We start from the raw sequence: 25,457 nt of genomic DNA, 5'->3' as shown, positions 1-25,457 counted from the left end.
GGGTGCCCATCTTGCAGTGCACAGCATGCAGCAGCCCTCAGCCAGAGGAGACCCGGGGTTGCTGAGCATGATCTTGCTGCTCCCTAGACTGCGCCACTGCCTCCAGGTATCTTGCAAAAAGTGCGTTAGCCCTATTCAGTGCTCCCCTCTGACAGTTTTCATGCTAGTTTAGAGATAGGTGAGCATGACATGAGGAATGGTGTTTGCTACAGTAGATAAGGCAGTCAAGCAGGATAGAAGTGTCATGTCAAAGCTACCCTTTGCAGTGCTGAAAGTGGGTTGCTGAAGAGAAGAATTGGGGGATGTCTAGACAATAAATGGAGGATGTAAATGTAGCACTTATTAGTATGTCTGTGCTATTTGTAGCATGCAATATCCATCAGAGCATGTATCTATATGCACAAGGGTACAAAGTAAGGTTTCATCAGCAGCTTTAATTCTGACTCTTCCAGTCCTTGGAGTGCTTGATTTTGCAATTGTAATGCAATGTGTTGTTTTTCTTTCATATGCAGTAGTAAAATACGTTAGTCATTGAACTCATCTCCCAAGAGCTGCATCTCCATGGCTCGAGTTATTTAAAAATGGAGAAAATAACTTCATGAAACACATTTTCTCCAGTCTGAAAAATGGAATCACTTCCTAATCCATTTCCCCATGGTTCTCCTTTGCTTTGTTTTTAGGTTTTGACTGGAGTCTACATTTCAGATGGGAGCAGCTTTCCCCAGAGCAGAAAGCGAAACGACTCGATCCCACCGAACCCATTAAGTAAGTTGAGAGGGGGAGGGGGGAAACTGTGGGACATGGGGTAGGATGAGTGTCTTGTTTGACTTCGTACATGTCACCTTGTAGCATAAGACTGACGCTCCTTCCAGGACGACTCTGAACTTTCTGTATATATTGCGAGTTCCCAGCCAGCTTGGATTTTACAGTACAGTTTCACTTCCTGACAGTGAAGCCTGAGGGTGTTGTAGTGTTGTGTTGCAAAGATAGGGTATATTTATGGTTACTTGTGTTTTGGTAGCACTAAGGGGCCTGAATCTGATTAGGGGAAAAGCCCAATGATCTTTATTCCTACTTCTCACAATTCAGCTACCACTTAATAATAAGGCAGTGTTCTCAGTCAGCTTAATAAAAACTTGGGTCTAGTCCAGCCTTTCCAGGTGAACACTGCTCTTCAGGACCTGGCYGAAGGCTGTTTAGAAAGTCAGGATGTGCAGGGGGGATAGCAAAACTGAAAAGGAAAGATAACATCTTTCTACATCCCTTGGAATGGAGGGAGTTTCTCCTGCTGAAAATCTYTCCATGTAGTGAGCTGAGTGCTGGTGATTGGCATCCCAGTGATCCTTCTGACCAGCCGTGAGGCTGCTAGGGTGTGCAGCATAGAAGAGATGAGGTGTTGCAGGGAGCTCAGAGTGCCAGAAAGCTTGCAGGAGGTCCTCATTGCAAAGGAACAAAGCTTTGTTTCTTCTTATGATGCTGTTGTTAACAAGAGCTCTCATTCACCTCCCAAAGGCTCATCTCACATTCCTAATCATCCTGCCATGTAGAGCACTGTGGAGACTCATCAGGGTGCAGGGAGTCCATGCCAGCTCCTCCTGAGACTACACTAAGGCATTCTCGTTATTTACAATTGCAATCCATTAGATGGGCTCATGGAATCAGGACTTGTCCGAGCAAATGGCAAGTCTCCTAAAGCTATCTTCTGGGTCTGCCCTCCCCTCCTCCGCATACCTTCTCTATGCTGCTTTTCTCAGCTAATCCAAAGAATGAAAAACACTGTTTTGAAATAAAGATCAAACAGCTAGTGATGGCTTTTAAAAAGCCCTTCTGAATTGGCTCTGCCTTCCCCCTCCCCAGTGGAATGGTGCTCTTAATAGGCTAGCTCCAGGCAAAAAGCCCATCTGAGTAATGTCATGTGAATAACTCCCCAAGCGCTAAGTGCATTTCTGATGCTCAAGCCTACAATCAGGGCTGTGAACTTTGGGCTTGTAGGAGTTGTGCTGATGAGTGCATTAGGCAATCATTAAGTGCCAGGCAATTTATGATTGACAGCAAAATACCAAGGCAGCTGAAAGAAAGACACTGATGCTTTTTCAAGGTGTTTTTGGTAAGAGGGAGATACATAGGTAATGTTCTGAGGATGGAACAGGAGGCAAAGGGAAGGGCTTCTGTGCGTGTAGATGCTGCAGCAGTGTTTGAGTGTCCCCTTTTTCCTTCCCAATTCTGCAGGACTCCCATCATTGCCGGGGGGCTGTTTGTGATTGACAAAGCCTGGTTCAACCACCTGGGGAAGTATGACAGTGCCATGGACATCTGGGGTGGGGAGAACTTCGGTGAGTCACTCTTCTTCCTCGTACGCACTTGTGGTATTGATTCTTCTTCTTGAGTCATGTGAGATGGATACAAGGTCAGTCTCTTTTAATGCTCCGTGTGGCTTCCCTCACTTACATTCATAGGTTATAGTCTCGGTAAGTAAGGGATCCATGACCATGAATGATGGGAAATGAGCAATTACTAGATCCTAATACTCCCTGCCTTCCACATTGTTTTGATTTTCTATAGAGAAATACCACAGAGTTTTCAGTTTTAGTATTGTCAACATGTTAGAAAGCACCACATGTACCCTCCCTTTCCTTCCTGATCTTATTTTCTCATTAATAAAGCAAAGGTATTCTGATGTTTGAAGATAGCATTTCAAAGCTATGAACTAAGGCATCAGTGCCTCTCTGAATCTGCAGAGTGCCTGTAATGGTAGCTCCATCAGCAAGTTGCAAACTGGTGGCAAGGTACCACTTCTGCCTATCCATTCCAATATTGCTAGACGGGTGAGGGCTGCCAGGCTCTTCATAACAACATGATTTTCCCTGGAGGAAAAATTTTAGGGACCTAGCTAAATTAAGTCACCTAAATCTACCTTTGCCCCATTTTCATGGGGGTAGGTGGGCATTAAGAAATCTCCTGCATGCTGACTTGACAGAACTGATCAAGGAGGTAATGGCCTGTCCCTTTTCCCCCATGTCAAACAGAGCTGGATCAGGCTGGGCTGTTCTCTCTTTGAAGGTGTAATGATGCTGYGAATCAGAGCTATAGACTGAATCTATGAAAGAAGAAAGAGGCACCCGATGTCAGGGAGACAGATCGGAATCTGGCTTTAATAGCTGCCACCTCTGGGGAGTGTGGCTAGCAAGGAAGAAAAAAATCTTRTGTCTTAACACATATAGCAACACTGTCAGTCATCCAAAGGAACAGATGCTGTTGCCTTGCAGTAACCCATCTACTGCCTGGCACTGTTGTTTGCTTCACATGCCTTTTTCCTCTAACATATTTTATTTATTTATATCTCGCTGCACAGTAGGATCTCTCTCCCTCATGCTTTCTCTCTGTGGGTGGGTGTCTTGCCACTGGTCTGACCCAAAGCATCTGCTCTTCTGAACAGCATGGATCTAAGGAAATCTAGGAGAGAAAAGCAGTCCTCCCACCTCCCCTGGTGGATCAATGGCCCAAACAATGCATTCAGGAAGGGAATTAGACAGAAAGACAGGTCCTGCCACACTGCATCTGACCTACTGTCCATGTCTCCTCATTGCTTGTCTCTGACAGCAACCAACGTGAGCTGCTTCTGGGAAAGGACCTGAAATGAACAATTACAGAACATCCTGCCCTCCAGGGAAGTTCATTCCCAGCATCTGTCAGGGCTTGTCTGATGCCCTGCACTCGGAGGCATTGCACTCCTCGTACATGGTTATTGCCTATCTTATGTAGCACGATGTTTCATTACTGGCACTATTCCCCTCAAGACTGGACCTAACCAAAAAGGCACTGTCTGTGCTGCACAGCATAATGCTACCTCGGAGCTCCGACCCACTCGCAAACTGACCTCAGCTCCCGTGTGAGAAAGGGAAAAGACAAGGCAGATTAATACTGGAACAAAAAAGTCTTAGCCTGCATGGCAGCACATCCTTGAGATCAGATCCTGTCCTCAGCTCCCTCTTCAGCATCTACCTGAGAGCAGAAGCATGTCTGGCTCAAAACTGCACCTCCTGCAGCTTTAACAGTCCAGGACACCACTCCCATGGTGTCCCAATCTCCTCCACAAATGAGCAAGACCTTGCCCTGACCCTGCTGTCCCCTGTCAGTTCTGGGCAGGTGACAGGACAGGAGCTGACCGAACGGCTGCTCATTTTGGGTACTTGCAGTGAAATGTGCGTTTTCCTGCAGGTTAGTCCTTCTGAGTGGATGCAGGACTCCAACCCATAGAGGAGCATCACTTTTCCTTTTAATGTTATTAACTCTATAGCTAGAGGGGTTTGGAGGCTTCGGGCAAAACAAAAGCAAATGTGTTTGGAAATAGAGGAAGGACATTTTAGGCGCTTTACCTCTCAAAGTTATTTAATCCCATTTAGGGGAATTGGTTACTGCTGGTAGAAGGACTTGCAGGTCAGCCAGAAGTGTGGAAGCTATTTGGCCAAGCTAAGGCCAAGTCCAGCACACCCCGCTGTGTACAGGCGAAGGGCTGGGTTAGGTCTTTTGGCCCAGCCATGTTCCTTGCTGTGGATGCCAGCTGTGGCATATGTAGGTCTTCATGAGAGGAAGAGTCACCAGCTCACCCCTTGTTAGCCAATGAGCAATCTTTGTCTAACAGCAATGTCAGAAGAGCTGATGGGGGAAGTCTCTTGGGTTTATTGCCATTGCTACCAGACATCTCCATTTGTCTGCCCCTCTTAACCTGCCTCGCACACTGCACAGCTTGGTGTCCTGTGGGATGCAGTTAGTGATACTTGCAGCTGCATGGCATTGGGATAAACAGAGGTGGCTCCTCACCCAGGACTGYTCTGTCATGGCAGGAGACCTTGCATGGCCAAGTTACCACAGAGAGATGCTGCAGAGCTCCTTGCTTTGTAGCAGCTCTCTGAAAGGCCTTTGACAGAATATGGGCGAGTCTCACAGTGGCACCGGCAAAACTCAAATTTCAAGACCTTGCTGCATCCTAAAAGAGCCATCTCAGAGAGACCAGGAAAGCTGCACACTCACACTATCTGTATCTCTCCTCAAAGTACAAAGGAGACTAGCTCAGAGGGGCCGTCTACACTGGAGACATCCCTGCCTGATCAGATAAAGCACATTCCTGATATCCTGACTTATATGAATTTGYCTCTTGCCATAACTTTGCTGATGCCTTGGTTTTACCTCTTCCGAAGGCATTTAGCTCTTGGCTGTCTGCGAACCTTGTTCGTTAGTTGCCAGGAATGGGTCTGTGGGTCATTTCTACTTACAGAAAACTGTGCTTTAATTGCCTCTGCTGGGATTAGAGCAGGGTCTGCAGAGTACAAACTTTCCGAAGCAGAGAGCTTTGACTCTTCACCATCTCCAGTCTCTAAAGACTATGTTTTCATTCCAAATGGTAGTGCACAGAGTTCACCTCAGTCTGCCTCTTCATTATGCCTTAAATTATGAGCAGGCAAGGACTGAACTGTGCAAGCCTTTTTGTCATAGCATTTTGGAGAGCTAGAGGTTGAACAGAAGGACCAGAAGAGGGGAAGGCTTGATGCAATATCTGCATAGCGCTTCACAGCTGCTCAGCTAATTGTACTCTTTTATCAGTGCACCGTTCTAATTTGCTCAGCAATACTCAGGGTGTGGTCAGCACTGAGACATGCAAATAAGGAGCAACAGCCACATGTGAGGAGAACTGAGTGCGACAGCTTAGAGTGGTTGAATCCTGCATTTCCCTGCAGCTATGATTAAGGTTGCTCCCAACATAGCACTAGGACATGACACAAGGGCATGTTTTATTGGCCTGTTAATACCTAGTGCTTGGGAAAGTTGTGAGGCTCCAGCTGTTTTTGCAGCTCTTGTCTGTAAACACAGCACTGAAGGAAAGAGGAAGGTATTTCTATAAAGAAACACTGTTCCCTTCTCCTCCCTGCTGTGCTTTCCTACCCCAGCCTTTGCTGGCATCTTCTGCCAGTGTTGGCTGTTAGCAATGGTCTCAAGCTTTGAACTTTGGACCCAAGAATTAAGGTGATAAGGCTCTGTGGCCATGTCGGTCTCCAGTTTCCATCACCTCTGGAGCAGCAGGGTGTGCTGGGAGCAGAGGGCCTGTGAGAGTTGGATGCCTTTGCCTGGCACTTGCATCATCACTTCTCCATGTGCTTCTGCAGCTCCTGGGAGGGAGTGCTGCAGGGTGCTGCAAAACCGGTGCATGACCCAAGACTYGTTTACGAGGGAAATAGTGATAAGCTGAAGACTGAGTGCTTGGCCCAGGCAGAGGAGACGGTGATRTGACACTTCATAAACACACAGTGTGCTAAGCAATGGTGAGGAGTTGCGAGTGCTGCACTGTGACCTTAAGTAAGACTAATGGAGGGAAGTAAAAACACCAAGTTTCAGGCCAAATACCTCAAGTGAGATACTCGAAGCTGTGAATCATTTTCTGAGGAATGACAGCTTTGTGCCAGGGCASTTGGCAGGTAGACACTGCCTGCCGTCAGAGGACTAGGAGTTAGCCTGCCTGCCAGCAGTGCCTGAAGAGCCTTCCTGGCTGGGGGCTTGTCTTGCCATTGGATCCAACCTGGGGAAGAGTCACTGTAGTGCTAGCATATGTAAAGGGACTGCAGGGAGCACGAGCTGGCAAAGCTGATGGGTATCCTCCTGTCTGACTTCTGTAATTAAATATGGGGGGGAAGTGAAAAGTTTTGGAGTATATATATGCTAAATATAGGTCCATACTGTCAGCAGATTGTAAAACAGGATGCAAAGAACTGCAAAAGTAATTTCTTTTTATTTCATTTCTTTACCATGCTGGTTCTGTCTAAGCATGACTGTCTGGCAATATAGCTGCAGATTCATAGTTTCATAGACATTAAGACCAAATGGACCCGTTAGATCAGCCATTCTGCTTACCCATATTACCCTGACAGTTACCTGCCAAAAGCCCAATAACTCATGATGTCAGTTGTGCCACAGACTTTTTCCTCCAGAAGGACCCAGTGGAACAGTCAGAAAATGGCTTGGGGCAACCAGGAGACATGTCCTGTAGTGACAAGTTATCCAGATTTTTGAAATAGTCCCACCTAGCGCTGACTTTTGTTTGTGCTAATGTACGTGCCTTGTTGGTATGCAATGCTGGCACTCAGGGCCCAGGCTTAGCTCACCTGAGTACATGCTGGCCAGGGTAAGCGCCTGTCTATTTTGGGACAGGTGATGGATGCACAGGTGATGGATGCTCACTTTGCAGAATCAGGCCTGGATTCATAAAGATAATGATCATTACAGTCATTAATAAACAGAACTCATGGCCCCTCCTGGTGGACTTGACAGCCCCTCGCAGGAAAGTGCTTCTGAAATATGTAGTGCAGAAGTAATTACAGGAGCACAAAATAGCAAGATGATTCTGAGATGTAAGCTGTGCTGCATATAAAGGGACCTACTTACCATCTAGTTCTTCCCATTGTGATAGCACCTGCTGTGCAATAGGCAGATTTCAAGTCCGCTAACTTCAAACAAATTGTAAGAAGCTTTGAAATGCACTTTTAAGAGAGTTGTGCTTAGGAAAGCCCCTCTGGTAATYGATTTACCCCAGTTTAATGTGGCAGAAGATGAAATGAGAGATAACATCAGGATCCACCCTGCTTTAGGATASAAAGATAAAATGCTGAAGCTGCTTTTTTTGTAGAAATCTCTTTCCGTGTGTGGATGTGTGGAGGGAGCCTTGAAATTATCCCCTGCAGCCGCGTTGGACATGTCTTCCGGAAGAAACATCCATACGTCTTTCCAGAGGGAAATGCCAACACATACATTAAGTAGGTATTTTGCACTTGCCTTGCTTTTGTGAAGTGGAATAAAATGCTGACTTGTGAGAAGGGGTTGTATGTTAGAAGGTGAGCAGAGAAGATGGGAGAAAGTTTGGCTGAAACATTTGGAAATATCCATGAGTGGGACTCTCCTGGGCCAAAGCAAATGAAAGCCACTATGACTGTCTCCCTTAGGATTTCCACAGAGTCAAGAGCATGACAGAAATAGGACGCTCTAATGTTATTTTTCATGACCACTGAAATGGAGAGGCAGCCCCAGCAGCTCCATGAGCCCTAGCTATCAGAACAGCAAATGGTTTGGAGGTCTGAGGTCATTAGAAGTCACTTAATAATGACCTGAAATTAGACTATCGTCAATGTCTGTCAGTCCCTGGAGACCCTAGCTTAGGGCTGACCATGGGTCAACTAAGCCAGAACATTTGGTTCCAGATGCCACTCAGAAAGGACAAGTACTGGAGAGAGAAGCGGAGCAGCGTGTTAGACTGAACCAGTTGGGAAGCAGTTTTGTCTCCGAGCTGATGCCGCCTCTTGAGCAGAGCCCAAGTTGCTTGGCACTGTGAGATGGGGAGYGATCAGCTGCATGCTTGCTGGCTGCTGGATACCTGGCCTGTGGGTGATGAGCCCGGGCCCTGGGATCCTGAGASAGCAGCTGGGGAGTCCCAGCAGAAGCTTTTCACACACAGAAACAGAGGCAGAAACAAGTTTTGCAATGGCCAGCTAAGATGGGCCAAGTCCCTGGAGACAGATGGCCAAGGAAGGAGGCAGTCCAGAAGTGGAAGGCAGTTGGGGAGAGATAATGGGAACAACTAGTGAAGTCAGGAAGGGAYTTCCTCTTCTTTTCAGAGCTCTAGGCTGAAGGTTGTCTATTAAGTAGATAACAAACACTGGCTGCACTTATGCTTAATACAGGATTGTTTCTCAGATAAACTGCATTTGTATGTGTTTACACACCAGGGATTCCTTTTTGTGTGGGTTTCCTAGTATTATGAAAAGAGTTGACAACATTTGTGAATACCCAGTTGCCTGTAGCAGGGTTACCACTAACCTGTTATCTCTACATCTTCTCTAAGTTTTGCATGTGATGATGAATGCAAATTACACATCTCAGTTATACCTAATACCTGATTTCCAGCTTCACAGCATGTGGGGCAGGAAAGGCACTTTTCAAATGGGTAACCAGAGGTGGCTCTGTATCACCTTGCTTCAAAAAGATGGCAGTGAGGAGAGAAGGGTGTTGCTGAAGTGACAGGGAGGGCACAAATTTGAGAACACCATGGGGGCTCTTGCTTTCTGTAAGGAAATAAGACCCCTGCATTAAAGGCTGGGATGTGGCCAAAGCTCCCCTGTTCAAGTCACTGAAAACCATTGTGGACTCAGCGTCTAACATTATACCACCTGCAGGAGTAGCAAGGGGAACTTAAATGGGCTGACTCTTTCTGGCTGATACCCCAGGCACCACTGGACTTTGGGGAGATTTGACTCAACACCTAGATGTAAGCCTTGACATTTGTTCCCATGTTTCCTAYAAACCAAAATGAGATCAGGAAGCCAGAAAAATATACCCTGAACTTTGAGGAAGGTTAGATACACATGTAGATGTTGTAATTTAGATGTTTCTTCAACAAGAGCATTTAGACTAATGCAGTGACATTAGAGAGAGAATAAGAAGCACCATGAATCAGCAAGGGATTTGAAAGCAGACTAGAGATACGTGTCCATAGGCATTAGAAGCTGGGTTTCGATTCACCCTATGGTATCTATCTGCCTTAAACTTAACATAGTAGTATATAGACTGAAAGGAGGAGCAGATTCTGGCAACCTGATGCTCTGTGTACCTTCAAGTACCTCTGTTTAAACAGAGATGTTAACAAAAAATATCTCTGCATTTCTGCCAGATATTGATTTTTTTTTTTTCCACACAGCCTCTTCTTGCACAGCTGTGTGAGAGGCAGCTCAGACTCCAGCATCATGCTGGGCTCACATGAGAGTTATCACTTGTTCCATGCCACACAGGACTCRCAGCTAGAATCAGAGCCTGCCCTGTGATGCCCACAGCCTGGTGGTGTGGTAGTGACAGCTTGGAAGCACTGACTGGAAAAGGATTCCCCTGGCCCCAGAGAGATGAGAGGATAGATATGGAGTAACAAAGCCATTTGCAAAGAAACCTGAAGCCATCTCAAGCCACCAGAAGGCTTCCTGAGGATCGTAAACCTTCTCCGGGCACCTGTCAGACATGGAAAAATGACATTTTTGCTAAAGCACTTTAGCTGGAGTGGTTTCTCTTGAGTTTTGACTGCTGARATTAGCCCCAGGGAGATCCAGGGGTGCACAGAGCAGGAGAGTCCATACAGGATTGACACGAAGAAAATATTTGGCTTCAGTGTTTGGCAAACTTTGCACCACTTTTCAGAGCTCCATCCCAGCTGCTAAATAAAAGCCAGCGTATGCCTGCCTGGGAGATGACACTTAAGGAAGAGAAGCCACACTTGTGAGTCTGATGGATACAAAGCATCTAGCAGAGATTGAGATGGTGAATTCCTTGCCTGAGCTGTGGCCTGTTTTGTGCTTGGTGCCTCGAGTGACAGGGAGGAGGAATATCTTCTCTGGTACTGAGGAGTGAGTTGGCTCAAAGACAGTTTGGTCCAAGCCCAAGTCAAAGATGGGAGCAGAGTGGGGTGGAATAGTCAGTGTATCAGGGCCTGCCTTTAGAAAATGTGGATCTCACCTCAAAGGCTTCCTTGGTTTCACCTGTCTTTCATCGCTTCCCTTAGAAACACTAAGCGCACAGCAGAGGTGTGGATGGATGAATTCAAACAGTATTACTACGCAGCTCGTCCTGCAGCGCAAGGAAGGCCTTATGGAAAGTAAGTGTCTTTCTCTGGTGGCCAGCAGGCCCCCACCTGCACCCAGCACAGCTGCCTGCTGCAGTGGGTGTTCATCGCGATGTTGCCTTGCTGCGGAAACCTGCCTGTGTTGTTTCTGTAGTAGCACTCAATTAAATGCTAATGGTAGGCAGATGCTACAAGCACAGCAACGAAACATATAAACAGCCAGTTTATATGCTATGCTAGTTCATCTCAGGGAGTGAACCAAACCATGGTGAGGGAAGACCCCCCTCAGCCCATGTCCTGTCCTTGACATTATGTTCAACTGATTCTAGGCCTAGGGTAGAGTTTGGGGTGAGAGTTTAGAGGTCTCACTGGCAGCTGGGGGCCAGGAAAATTGGCAAATTCTGAATGCAGAAAGGCTTTATTGGAAAGGAGCAAGTGTTTTATATTCAGAATATTTGCCACTCCTGGATAGTCAGACACCTTTCCTTTTCAGGAGTGTACATATTTGTATTAATTTCTCATTTTCACATGCTCTTTATTTCCTTAGAAAGTTTCCAAATCCAGAAACAAATTCCTTCTGGCTACCTTTCAATTTCCAGGGAAAACACATTAAAATCCTGGAGACCAACTTATTTCGACTGAATTCACATCCTCTTCCCATCTGTTAGCATGCGATGAAGTAATAGCTCTGTCTGTCTGAGTAAACAAGGATGTAGGGAAGACAGACTATGGAAAGGGAAGGTACTGTTAAGTTTCCTACTGCCACATAAGTGCCAGCCCACAACAGCTCCATGGGTAGAAGCTGACCCAAAGAAGAATGGAGCCTGGAAAATGTCACTGTATACAACATGATCCCTCAGCAGAAATTCAGGTCCTAGTTAATGAAAGAAGGAAGGATTTCACCATGTGATTAAGTTCTGCTGAGTTCAATAGGACTTAAAGATGTGTTTCAGTGCTCTTGTGAATCAAGGCCTTCTGTAGTCCTRTAAACTAATAGTAACTTGTAATAGTATATATTCATTTCCTAGTACATTACTATATTAAATTAGTGCTTATTGTATGTAGTAGTTAGAATATATTTGTTACTAATCATTTTTAAATGACTGTACTTTTCTACGTGCCTTTTCATCCATCAAACTCCAAGCTCCTTTTTAAAGTGGCAGTTATCACCCCGTTTTTACCGAGTGAAACCCCCGAAGAGACAGAGGTTAAAATGACAGATGAAGATCATGCAGCAGGTGGCAGGAAATTGAGCCCCTGATACTCTGCTGTTTGCTCTCTGTACATTTGTTTGGTTTCTCTCATCCTCCCTTTTGATGCCTGAGTCTAGCCCTCATGATTTCCATTCCATCTCCTCAATATTTTCTCCCCACAGTGTCCAGAGCAGAGTGGACCTGCGGAAGAGGCTGAAATGCCACAGCTTCAAGTGGTACCTGGAAAACGTTTATCCTGAACTTAGGTACAGATCAATGATCTCAGTCTGGTTTCTAGCAYTCTAGTGGGACTTCCAGTCCTTCCTGCCCCCGGTGAGCTTTCCCCTGCCCTTCCAGCCACCCACACCTCCCTCTGACTGTCACTCCAGGCCCCCTCAGCATCTCAGCCCCTTCACCCCAGCACCACCCAGTCAGGCCATCCAGAAATCACTCAGTGGCCAATGGCATCCACCAGTGGGTCCTCTTCTCCCCGTTATATCCCTGTCCCACCACTTTCCAGCAGCAGTCTGTGTGACCCCCTTATTCTTCTGGTTCAACCTTGGACCCTCATTCCTCACTTCCTCCCAGCCCTATGGTCCTTCCCTCTAGCTTCCTCCTGCCTCAGAGAGCTGAGAGGGAGGAACAGGCACAAAGACCTCCTTGCTCAGGCCTCACAGAAAGGCATGATGAATGTTTTGCTGTTTTTAAACATAGTTCGGTCACAGTGTGACATAGTTCGTTTGTGATCCTGCTTTCAATTAGTAGTAGTAGCCAGGCTGCTCCATGGCTCTTTGCTGCAGGGTTTCCAGTGCTGGTGAGGTTCACAACACTGGTTATTTTCTTTAGCAGAGACCATCTGGGGGTAGCTGTTCACGGCCCAGCGCGGGCAGCAGAGCAGTGTCAAGGACAGCTGGGTGCAGCCGGGGCACTGCCTGCGGTGCCCAGGGGCACGCGCTGCTTGGGGCTTGGGTAAGACAGCTCTTAAGGCTTCCTCAGGCATCTCCCTGCCCATGCGACATGATAGATGTTATAGGGAAGTATTGCAGGGTGGAAAATCCATCATAGCCTTTGGTGTGGTTTTTTTGGTACTTAGTGACTCTTGTTTACAAAAAAAGCACCTTATTTCCAGTCCTCTCACACTCCTGCCCTTTAAATTTGTGGTGCTTTTCTGTGATACTGAAGTCTTTTCTGTTATCAAACTCCACTGTAAGAGTTTATAACATTTATTCAGGAGACTCTGTCTTACTCCTAGCCTAATGCTTTGGTTAATATGAACTTTCTCAGCTGCTTTTGCACAGATCCCTTTCTGGCACCAAAAATACTCCAGAATCTGTTGCATCCATTCCCTCAGTCACTACCAGGAGCTATCCTCAGAAATGGCATAAAAGTTTTGGAGATACCTCCAGCAACCTCCTGGTGCATTTGCTGAGTGTAGAATCACAGTGTGAAAATGATTTGTAGCTGTTTTCTTGCTTTTTCACCACAGCAGCATTCACCAAGAATGACAGGGCTGTGTGGCAGTTTCTTATAAAGTTTCCCCACCCCTGCAAGCTGAAGACTGACCTTCTACCTGCTCACAGTGTATTTCTTGCTCCTCTGTTTGCCTTGTGCAATATTATTTATTTTTCCCTCTTATAAAAGCCAGCCATCCATTTCTGAATGCTGCTTCCGCAGTTTCTGTGTCCCTCTACTGCTCACAGTGGTTCAGTCCTGAGACAGTTTTGTCACTCTCATTTTCTGAAGGTGAACTCTGAGGTGCAGATGACATCCTCCTTACCCTCCCTTTGAATATCCTGTGTGTCTAGGGGAGAGGAGATGTTATTTTCTGCTGTTCCCGCAGGATTCCTGAGGAATCACTCTACCAGTCTGGGATTATCAGGCAAAGGCAAAGCTGCCTGGAATCACACAGGTCCGAAGGCCAAGAGTTCCCAGTCTTGAGCTTAAATCCTTGCATCAGCAGCAAAGGCACGGCAGCAACGGCACAGGTAAGGTATAGTGCCTATCCCCATAATGCAGGCTGAAGAAAAGGCTTGGTGCAGCTTCAAGGTGATTTTTTAAGTTTGCTAAAGCTCTGCTGGAAGACTGAGATGTAGTTAAAGCCTGGTAAGTCCTACTTGCCTTGGCGGGGGCCCTGGGCAGCAGCAGGAACTGGTGCAGTAGCCAGGCAGCTCCAGAACRGGGTGGACTGCTTTTCTCTGGGCGAGCCTGCGCTGAGCGCTCCCTGTTGCTGGCCAGGAAYGCCATGCATCATTCATATGCAGAGAACAGAGGAAGACAAAGAGAACTATAATTTCCTCTCATTTTTCAGCCTTATTTCTTTCAAAATGCACTGAATCGCACTGGTATTTATAACTTCATAGTCTGCATTCTTTCAATGTTAAACTGCCCATTAAACTAGTGAGAATTTAATGAGGATGATCTCATTTTTTTAATCTCACTGAGATGAAAAAAATTTATATCAACCAGTGTGTGTTCTCTGAAGTATAGTCTAGGAAACATTAGAGCAAAGAGCAGTCACGTGCACCTTGCAGCGGAGTCACTGRAGCAGGACTCTAAAAACGTCGGTTCAATACTTGCCTTTGCTTCAGGCTCCCTTTGTGATTTGGGGCATGTTTGTAAGTTCTCTCAGTGTTCCCATCTATAAAACAGGGAGGATAACAGTCACTTGTTTCTTTGGGGATGCCATGAAATAAATTAATAGGCAATGGTGTACTTGCTTCCACTTGACTGTATATCCTTAACCCTCATGGTTACACATTCAAAACAGGTAGCTATGCATATAAAAGGCCCAGCCTGGGGATGCTGCTGAAAACTTCCTTAATTTGTTTGTGCAAATGAAGCATGTCATTATGTGCATCTCTTATGCATGCAATTGCATGCCTGCATTTAGTCAGTAAAATAATATCTGCTTCACAGTCTGGTAAAATTAACAATGCCTACTTGAATTTTAGTCAGTTCAGAAAATACAGTGAATGTAACTGCAAATACCACGCGGTTACAATTTTTATAGTTTAACTGGTTTCCAGGTTTAAAATTTTTTTTTTCTTTCCTCCACTGTTTTATTGACTTTTTACATAAACAGTAAGAGAAGTGAGCTAATGAGAGCAGGTCATCATGTTTTGCAGAAACAACATTTCTGAAGAAAAAAAAATATATTTTAGTGAAAATTGCAACTCTCAATAAGCTGGATGTTTTTTAAAAAATCTGGTTGTGAAAAATCAAAGGGGAAACGTTTACTTCAAGCCAGCGTTTCAAAATGAAATGGCATTGGTCTTTCTGAAATATCATTTTGATGTGATATTTTAAAATGAGAAGTGTCATGTCAGCAAGTTGGATTGTTTCATTCATATCAAACACATTTTGTTTTGACATTTCTGAGGAGAAAATTTTCAGAATTTTTCATGCCATAAACTTTTCATCTTCCCATTCTGATTCTGCAGCTGTTTGCAATAGGTCAAATGTTTCCCACTGGACTGCAACTCAATTTCTTGTGCCTGTCTAGGACTAACTCTGCAGGGGAACAGTAGAATGTACTACAAAGAAATCACTGAATGGCTACACTCAATAAACAGACAGGAAGAGAGAAAAATCTTTTCCCTTTTATTCTTCTTTCCCTCTCTAGAGTAGTGATCTGTTACTTGTAACCCACAGAGAACATTTCAGATAAAAGTAGGATTTTAAAATTGTCATCGTGGACAGAAGTGTATATTTTAATCACTCAATTGTTACAAGACCCCCTGAACTTATCCATGAGGTGGGAGTTTTAGTCACCAGACTATGTAGTATAAATTACGCAGCAGTTCCAAATGCTCCTTAATTACATATACAGGTGTAACAATCAAATAGTAATCTTCACTTTTAAAAAATTGAAGTCACATCTTGCTTGCCCTAAGCTTGATTATTTCAAAAATATGTTTAGCTAAAACAAAGCTGTGCTTTCCTGACATTCAGCAAGTACAATGGAAAAATCCTGTCTGTCCAGATCCTTTATTATCAAGGCTAGTAGCATTAATTTGATTGCTTGATTCCCTTCCTGTAGTTCTTTCCCTGGTGGGCTCCCTAAGTTCTTTAGCAGCACTAAATGCATGAAGTCCTGGGTCAGTGTGTGAGGAGACCTAAGCTGTCATACATCACAATAGTTTGAGGGGAGAGGAACATGAAYGATCAGATGGCAATCAATTCTTTGTTATTTTGGCTTTTTCTATCTTCAGTACATGGGAAGGATACTGTGAGCCCTCTGGCCAGATCTATAGTTTGGGCAAATTGAAAATAATACTCTGACTGCAATGAAACCCGAGCAGATCTCACAAACCCTCCCTGATGGTGTTTGGTATCCRTTCTGAATTACAAAAAGGGACGTTGAGGCACAAGGAGACCCATCATCTTTGACACTCTGTAGGAGAGCTCTGTCTTCTCACACCCAGAATACAACCTGGCTCTTCCCTCTCTGTAAGGTCTTGGAATAGCCAGGACAGGCTGTTTCCTGTGAGGTGGCTCTCCAAGGGACCTGCCCTGGAGGTAGTGACTAGCAGAGAGCTTTGTGCAGTGCTGCCCTCTCCCCAGGGCACAGCATGCTCTGTCTGCCCTACTGCCCATCAGAGGCTTGGTACTGTATGTCTTGTTATGTCTTATTTACTAAATGAACTGATTGATTTAGCTTTTCACAAGAGAAATGCATCTGAGAGAAAATAATTGATCATAATTTTGTCCTGGTTCATCTAATGAAGATGTCACTGGATGGTTTGTGCGTTGGTTTTCTTTTCGAACTAAGTGTCGGTTGATATTAGTCTATACCAATTTGGAATAGATTTCAAACTCTGGGATTTATTTAATAACCCATTAATCTCTAGCAGTTCCAGGAAGCCTGACATGCATCAGAACAAAAAGCAGAAGCTGTTTCGGTCTGGATTCTCATGCACATGTAAGCAGTAGGCGCAAGCTGAGTGTACACAAGCAGTCAGAAGTTAGTCATCTCCAAGAGAAAAGAAGAAATAGTGGGAAAGTTGCAGTGTCCATTTCCCTGGACTGCACCTCAAAATATCTGGGGGCTTGGAGCTGAGTGGCTGCCGTTGTGTTTGGATGGCATGTCCTTGACTGTCACTGTGACAGAAATGCAACATGATATTCTGTCTGACATGGCCCTGAAGCTTACCCCAGTTGGCTAGAAGGCCTCTGCAGGTTGAACAGACCTGTACTTCTTTGGAGAACAGTTAGCATCTATCCAAGCTAACCTGACATTCCCTGCAATACATCTCAACCATAATAAATGACTCTTTTGACCTTCCCTGCCTCCAAAGGCTTTGTTCTTCTCCTCCCCATCTCTTCAGCAATCTCTACCTCCTCAGTCAGCACAGTCACTTGATAAGATCCTTTCATTTTCCATTTTTTGCCCTCCAAGATCACTTTTTCCTCAGAGGCTCTGTCATCACAGAGTTTCTCAGACAAGTATTTGAATGTCCCTGTGAAGAGCAAGGGCCCTGGCTCTGATCTGTGCCTTTAATGGGGAGCAGAGATGCTGGTGGGATGCCACCTAGGTTGGAGAACTGTGAGGATGCTCAGATATATTGCTAGGAGGTCACAGATCTCCCCACTTGTCTCTCTTTTGCTCTGCTTTGCATGAGTTACTCCTCATGTGTGACCTGACACAGAAACAAAGGGGCTGTCATGTCACACACTCCCTGGGAAAACATTTATGCCTGAAGACCAGTGAGGCCAACTTGGCTACTTCCCTGTAAGTGGCAGAGTAGTCACAGAAAAGAGGTTTCTATGTGGCCCAGCAGGACAGCCCAGCGGTGAGGCACATTAATAAACCAGTGGCCATCCATGGTGGCTTGTGTGGCAAAATGGATACTGAAGGGATGACAGGTGGCTAGCAAGAAAAAGACTCATTCTCTGGGGATTGTGTTGGGAAGAATTTTCCCTCCTTGACTTTGGCACTCTCCCTTTAGTCTGACTTTAGTGGGCCTATTGGCATTTTTATACCTGCCCCACTTTTGGGGCCACTGGGAATGAAAGACAGTGCTTCCAGGGCTGTTGCTGTGGCTGGCAAAGTGAAGGTTTAGGATCCCACAGAGCTGTCTCCAGTGTGGCCAGCCGAGCCCTTTGGCCCCAGCAGGCTGTCTGGTGCAGTGGGAGCGGAGAGCAGGCTGTCAGTCAGGTCAGCTCTGCACCCAGCACTGGCACGGGCACCCTTTGCGCTTTGCTTTCTCATTCCTGAGAAGTACATAAGTGCCAGTTACGTCACGGGGCCTTGATGAGTGAAGCACTTTGTTATCCTAAGATGACCAATGCAGTCGAGTACTAAGTCTTGGAAAGTTCCTTCTTATGATGGTAAGATAATAAATGAGGGCTGAGGTTAGCCCTGGCTTCGTCATAAATGTTTTTCTCTGGCTGCTACTCCAGCTTTAGGGTGCTGCTGAGCTCAGAGAGGTCAGCAGCAGAGTTCATGCGGCTCCGCCATGTAACGCTGGGCTCCCAGTGGCCGGCTGCGTGACAGGCTGAGGGGCTCCTTTTTCCCTCTGCCAGCCAAGCTATGCTAAGCCCRAGGTCACATTTTAAAATAATTTCTTCAGTTCAGAACAATGCTGAGTAGCAGTGACAAGTGCCTCCTCAAATGATGCTAAAGCCTTGAAAAATAGTCTCAAGCCTCAGATGGGGGGGGAAGTGTTATCCAGGACTTCAGAGGAGAGCAGCTAGTATGTGGGGGATTGCTGGTTGCTGTGTGTGGCTCATGCCTCTGCTCTTCCAATCTTTCTTCCTTGCTGTCCATAGTGCCACCAACACTTAACAAGAAACTGCCTTGTCTTTGAAAAGCCAGGAATCCTTGATTTGTGTTTCATCTTTTGTGTCTGTTTTTACTTCATGTCAGGCGTCAGATCTCGGCCCAGTTGACATCTCTTCTGGCCAATCTGCAGCCCTTGGGTTGTGTTAGCTCTCTGAAGGTCTCTCTGCTTAGGTGCACCCTGAGCTGCCCTTTTCACCACAAAGCCTGTGCTGCAAACCTCTGCTGTTGTTACTGCTGTGCTGGTCACATGAGTGCTGAGTGTGCTGGGGTTTAGAGGAAGATAAAGTAGTTTCTCATGGGAAAGAAGCAGGAATTTTCATCTGGACTGATACAAATAAGAGTAGATATGGGGTAAATTTAAAAATTCACATGGCCATTTGCCTGTATTTTAACTCAAAGCTTTTCATGGATTCAGTGGTGTTCAAGTGACTTTATTTTCTCAATCTTCATTTTCTGCATCATTTTTTCTGGGTTTCATCTAGGGCTGAAAAGGGAAGAGATGTAATTAAAACTGGACAAAACATTTTCAACAGGACTAGCTTCCACAAAAAGTCATTCTGTCAAAATAGAAGAGCCTTGTGAAAATCTATCAGTTTAGATAAAGACTGTAGGAGGACAGCCTGGGGGCAAGAGAGGGAGGATCCAATGTCAGTTACCCAACTGACACATAAATCTGAGCCATATAGGCCTCACTTCTTACAATGAATAACAGCTTAGGATACATGGTTACCATAACCCTTCTGTCCCATAGCACTTTGCTGAATGAGAGGATGGTACTGCCTCGAGAGCATGTGAGTATCAGGAAGGCTTGAACAGAGCCTGGCCTGGAAAAAAATACGGAGAACCTCTGGGAGGAGCAGTACTCCATGAAGTGCCTCAGCGAARCAAGGAGCTTATATAGGTCAAGAAGTCCCACTCTCTGACTTAGTTGGGGAATCTAACATATACRCGAGCTGCAGAATTAACTTCATGTTGTTTAGGAGCCTTGTAGCCTTGGTGCAGCTCAAGCCCTGTCTGGAGTTAAAATGAAGAAGAATTGGTTAAAAATGTAAAGCAGGTTTTCCAAGCAGCTTGTAGGCGGTGCAGGCTCCAAGAACAGGTGTTGGAGCTTGCCCCTTAGGGCTTGATTCTTCACAGATGCAGGACTAATTTGGCACATGATTTCCCAGGCTAGTAGTTTACACAGCAGCTGACAGCGTGYATGGTTGGGATGTCTGGAACTCATTCACTGTAGGATCAGGTGAACTCTGCACAATCTGATAAAGAAGATATAGTTGCCAGATGGCTATTTGGGTGCAGACTACGGCTCTGAAAATRCATGCTTGTTATATGTGGAAACTCTGAGCAGCTCTCACTGAGAAGCCTGTAAGCAGGCTGTTCAAATAGCCAGGTTTGATTTCTATTAGATGATGGGGAATATGGGGCTAAGAATCAGGGGATGTGAGAGGCACAGTGTGAAGTCCTTGTGGATCTGAGTCTGTTCTACAAAAACATGTTTTCCCCTCCAGGTGGCTAAGAACCTGAATGAAGTGGAATTTATGTTCCCAAGGACTAAATGCCTGTAGCTGTTTATTTTAAAGTTGGGGAGAGGGGTTAGAACTGCTGACTGTGACAAACAGCAAAGGGGTGGAAGTGTTTCCTTGCTTTAATAACTTTTGCTAATGTAACCCAAAACCTCCACAGTTCAAAGTCAGTGGGAGTCACAGGTGCCCCAGAGCTCTGGAAATCAGGCCATTCATTCTTTGTGTCTCCTTTTGGCACTAAGAAAGTGTTGCAGTCTCCCAGAAGCATTTTCTACTCTTTGGTTTTCCAGACCCAGCCTGAAAGCCCATATGCTGAGCACTGCCTTCCCCTCCCTTGCAAACACCTTGCTCCCTTCACTCCCATCGGGGTCGCTTCACAGCTCTGGCTCCTCCATATCTGAGCTCGCGGTTGTTTTGCTTTTTCCTCTGCACCTTTGTTCCCAGTGGCTCTCCCACTTCTCACAGCCTATACCCTGGCACCTGCCTTGGCAATTGTGGCCCACTGCCCTGACCCTCTGCCTCCCTGGCTCTCTGGCCTGCTCYGACTAGCCTGATTATTTCAGCCCCTGCTGGTGACGCCAGTCTGCTGTTCAGCCTCCAGACCTGCTCAGTCACCCCTGCCATGGCTCGACAAGCTGTTTTCCAGTTGCTCCCACTGCTGCTTGTCTTACTTCCATCTCAGAGTGGTTTATACAGCAGGAGTTGATTCTGCTTTGCACCCAGGCTAGAGGGCCTTGGAAACCCCTTCTCCTTCTGATTTTAAGTTAGTGCCTTCACAAAGTTATAAGGAAAAAAAAAAAAAAAACTGTTCAAGAAGTTACTCTCCAAGTTTGTGTAACAGTATGATTTGCAGTTCTCTTAAGCCAAAGGAGCTCTTATCTACTTAGATACACACAAAAATAGCACTGATACATCCCTGCCGGGAGAATCTGAGATCCACAGGAGGTGTTCTTGGGTAATATGTACACAGATAAATGATGGACAATGTTCAACTGAAATAAACATTGGAAGAAACCTCTGTGAAATATTCCTGGGCCAAGTGGTGTATCTGTACAAACATGATCCTTTATCCAGCACATTTGAAAATCCTGGTCAAATTGTCCGCCACTCCTCTTTTTCTCCCAAGGAAAACATTCCTGGGCAAAAAAAAGGATAATCCCAGAGAGACCCTGATGTATGGTAAGCTTTACAGAGACAAAGAGTGTCCATGCTGCTCCAAAGATTTCTTGGGCTAAGATGATAAAGAGCAGGTGAACCAAAAAAGCAGCCTGAGAAAACTCCAAGACAACACAGGTGCAAAGGAAGTGGTCCTACCGAACCAGTACAGCAGGCATTTGGAGGCTGGTCCTGCTTCTTTAATGTTGAGGGGAGCTTTACCCCTGAATTTTGTGAAAGTGGGAACAGAATCCCGGGGAACTGCAGATACTTGGTACATATCACCTCCTCTCTCCTGCTGCAAGCCACAAAGCATTTCTGCTGCTCTTCCTCAGAAAGAGAATATGGTACGTTGTGCAGTTAGTATTACTTCTGCCTCTTTTTTGCTGTCTTTCCACACCTCTACCATTTCCCAACCCCAGTCTATTTTTGGCCATTAAATCCTTTCCTTGTGAACCATTTTCTCCCAGAAGCTTTTGCAGACATTTTCCTGTGGTTCATACAGTCCTCCAGTGACAGCTGCAGATTTGGGCAGGTTTGAAACATCTTAGTGACTTGTCCTTGTGCCCTTTGATGTCAGTGAGGTTTGCCTTGGTTTCAGTGGGGGCAGGAGTTAAGCCAAAATGTTTGCTTTCCAGGTAGAGGAATGCCAAGAATGAACCCTGATTTCTAACCTCCTTTCTTCCTTTTCTTCCTCTTTGCAGGAATGGACATACACATACAACCATCAAGTCCGCCAGCAGCAGCTGTGCTTGTCTGTGTACACCCTTTTCCCAGGTTCCCAGGTGCTGCTGTCACCTTGCAAAGAAGGTGACAACAAGCAGGTGAGCCTTTTTATTGATCTCCCATTTTCCTTGGATCATTTTTTTTAAGTTCCCTTTCTTTCCAGCAAGAGCAATGAGATATTACTGAACATCAAATCAGCAGTGTACTCTAACTTCATCTAGAAAGCACGGTTTGTCTGAGAGTACAGACTCTGGCCTGTTCAGCCCTTTGCCTCTCAAATGAGTGTGTTGATGAGGATGTCTGTTAGTGCGGGTGGTGATCTGGATACTTAGCCACAGAAACTGGCAATTTAGTTCACACAGGCTGCCAGTCAGCCAGCAGATGCTAGTGTTTCTCAGAAGTTAATCATCTAGCTGGCATTTGAACCAGTGACCTGGGGAAAAGCTGTTAGTGATATATTATCTATCTGAAGGCTGCAGGCCGGGCAGAGGCTGAGTTCTAATGAGTCTAGTGTACCTCTGACAGGAGAAATGCTCAGCATGCAACCTGCTCAGCATGGGCTGGGGGTGCTCTGTTATTGCCAGAATCAAGCCAGGAAGACTTAGTGATGACTTTCTTTTTGATACTGGGACAGTATATTAAAAGCCTGATGAGGAGGAGGCTTGTTTACCCGTGTTTCTTATCCCGTGTGTGTCTCTCCACAGCGATGGGGTAAAGTCGGGTCGCACATTGAGCACATAGCTTCGCGCTTCTGTTTGGACACTGAGACGATTGGGGACACGAATGAGAGTACCAAAGAGTTTGTCATCAACCCTTGTGAAAGCACAGCCATGAGTCAGCGCTGGGACATGGTGATGTCTTGACCTGCTTGAGGACTTACCTAGCTGGGCCAGGCACCRAGACTTTGCTACATGCAAGCAATATGCACCAAATGGAGCTCAAATGCAAAACCATTGGGGGTCCTTGGGTATTATCGGGCAGGAGAAGAATCATTCAAATAAAAATAAGGACATGATGTTCTAGGTTGAACAACAAATGTTGACTGCAGGACATGTAGCCATTATTGGCTTGTTGGCAGTCATACATTCAAAGAGAAGGGATGGCAAGAAACCAATCTTGAAATGTCTTAAAGTGACACTGAGGCTCCTGGGATGGGCCCTACTGAAGTTCAGTGTGTACGGTATTTATTAATCTCACTGGAAACACAGTTTGAAGAGCCTTGGAGACCAAGAGGAGACTTGGACTCAGCAAAACAAGCATCTCAGTAGCTTTGTAAGGGGTGAGGCAAGTGCACAAGGAGAGGACTTGCCAAGGGATGCTAAGAAACAAAATCTGGGGTCAAGTGGAAAACACTGAGTAGTCTTTGCACTTTTCGTTGTAGCGGTTGAATTTGTCTTCTGAAGACAGCATGGGCTGAGCTGTTTTGCACGTTTTAGTTTGTGTGTGATCCATGTATGTGTTGTGTATACAGAGAGGCAGTGCTGTCATTTAGGAGTGCAGCCAGGATCAAACCAGCAGGTAATGGAGGAGTCCTGTTTTGTGCAAACTACCCATGGGTGTTCTTGAATCTCCAAAGTCCAAGCAAACAGAGGATTCACTGTGTGAGATTAAAGGATACAAACCGCTGTGACGCTGGAAGGAGAAGCAGTAACATGATTATTTCAAGTCTCTGAAGGCCATGGGTGAGCCTCAGCCACTAAAAACTCCCTTATAATCTCAATATATGTCTCTCACTACTTCAGATCTGGAATAAGTCAATTTTTCACTCTATTCCATAAAAGTAATATTTTTGGTAATTGAAGGTAATTGTGTCATATTTGTGTTTCCCAATTTCCTGACTACAAAAGGAACAAAGGAGGTAATCAAAACTAGAGACTGTGGGAAAGGAAAAGGAATAGGTAAAGGAATTACCTGGKTTTGCTTCTCAAGTATCTCGTAGCCCAAGATGTGAATTAAGGAAGAAATGGTTTGGGACTCCCTTTGTTATAGCTCTGAGCCCTGAACCCTGGGTCACAATGTACTCCTCTCCTGACATCTTTTAGYGTAGGCAGATTTCCTCAGGTTTTGGAGATATGGCGTTAACCAGAGGTCATGTCAAGGTGCTAAAGCTACGTGGGAGTTATACTTCTCCTGCCAAAGGAGAAAAGGATAGAAGACCTCAGAAGAGGAAGTTACAGAGAAAAATGAAGGGCCCTTTCCAGCCTACCCTTCAGAGCAGATCCCACTATGGCAACAGATAACAGGCAGTGAATCACCAAGAGCTGCATAAACAGCTCTTGTGTAATAACAACTCTTGAGGAGAGTTTTCATAAAACTCTAAATGTGACTTGAAAGCAAATACAGTTTGTGCCTCTAAAAGCCCTAGGCTCTAATGGAAATCCCATCTTTTTGTCCCTTTGCTGCAAACTACAGAGAGAATACCATAAGCTTTGAGCCTTCAAGCTCTCTCAGCATCCCTTCTTGAATAATGTGCTAGCTTTCAGGATTTTACTGCCTCAGTTTCTCCTCCCTCAGTGCTAGGAGAAAGCCATATGTGTAAATCTCCTTGGCTTTAGTGGCAAAACCAGTATAACTCTATCTATAAAAGGTCACAGAATATAAATGCTTTTCCATGTGCTGTAGTGATTACTAATCTAACGAAGCTCCCCTGGTGCAAACCTGAAGGACTTCTATTACGGAAGGGCTGGAGTAAGCTCTCATTTCATGGTGGTGGATTACATTGTTTTCATGTCACCACTTTCCAAAGGAAACAAAGGGAAATATTCAAAATGTAATGGACCATTTCACAAAGAAGGTTAGTGGCCTTGTGGTCCTTATATTTAATTGAACCAGGAAATGTCATACCTGCTTTTCTCACTGCAGATGACAGGCAAGTTGTAATAATTTCCTAGTCAGTGCTCACAAGGGAAAGCAGCTTCCAAGAGCTTGCAGCTTAACGTGGTCACACCTGTGCCATGCTTGCAGCCTGGGACAGCGGAGTTGATCTGATTCTTAAAACTTAAAGAGAGAAAATGCTGCTGCCTTGCACCCATTAGCTGAACAACTTGGCTTCAGTTTGAAGTCCAGCATCCGCCGGTACACTCTGACCTAGAACTCAGACACATATAGCTTACTATTTTCTACCTGGGCCTGAAACATCTGTTCTGCTGACAGCCAAAGCTCTCTAAACAGGTAATACTCTTCTTTGCCTTAGTAGAAACAGCTACCTCACTGCACATATGTGGACTTGAGCACATGTATATATGGGACCTGCATAGATGTATTCTAGGAATAAGTTGTTTGTACAACTCTTCAGCTCTCTTGCCTTTTGTGAAGGACTGAATCTGAGTACTATATACAACCCTTCCTATTCCAAGATGCACATGAGAGTGATCACTGTGAACCTGCCTTGGGGTAGCTGGAGACAGGAGGTGGGGAACATGACATCAGGC

The 25,457-nt window shown here is 45.4% G+C and overlaps 1 protein-coding gene across 1 annotated transcript in view; it reads left to right on the top strand.

Annotated features, from left to right (window-relative positions):
- The window catches only part of GALNT14 (polypeptide N-acetylgalactosaminyltransferase 14), a 46,563-nt gene extending 23,674 nt beyond the window's left edge, over window positions 1-22,889 (top strand). Inside the window, exons 7-14 of the mRNA XM_026086487.1 lie at window positions 681-765; window positions 2,230-2,333; window positions 7,676-7,802; window positions 10,586-10,678; window positions 12,021-12,104; window positions 13,679-13,823; window positions 22,005-22,124; window positions 22,731-22,889. Of these exons, the coding sequence (XP_025942272.1) occupies window positions 681-765; window positions 2,230-2,333; window positions 7,676-7,802; window positions 10,586-10,678; window positions 12,021-12,104; window positions 13,679-13,823; window positions 22,005-22,124; window positions 22,731-22,889 (917 nt within the window). The remainder of the gene's footprint in view (window positions 1-680; window positions 766-2,229; window positions 2,334-7,675; window positions 7,803-10,585; window positions 10,679-12,020; window positions 12,105-13,678; window positions 13,824-22,004; window positions 22,125-22,730) is intronic.
- Window positions 22,890-25,457: the final 2,568 nt, after the last annotated feature.

Source organism: Apteryx rowi, unplaced genomic scaffold, assembly GCF_003343035.1.
Source record: "Apteryx rowi isolate R43461 unplaced genomic scaffold, aptRow1 scaffold_696, whole genome shotgun sequence".
In the NCBI taxonomy this organism is placed as follows: Eukaryota; Metazoa; Chordata; class Aves; order Apterygiformes; family Apterygidae; genus Apteryx; species Apteryx rowi.
This window is presented reverse-complemented; position numbering and strand designations above follow the sequence as displayed.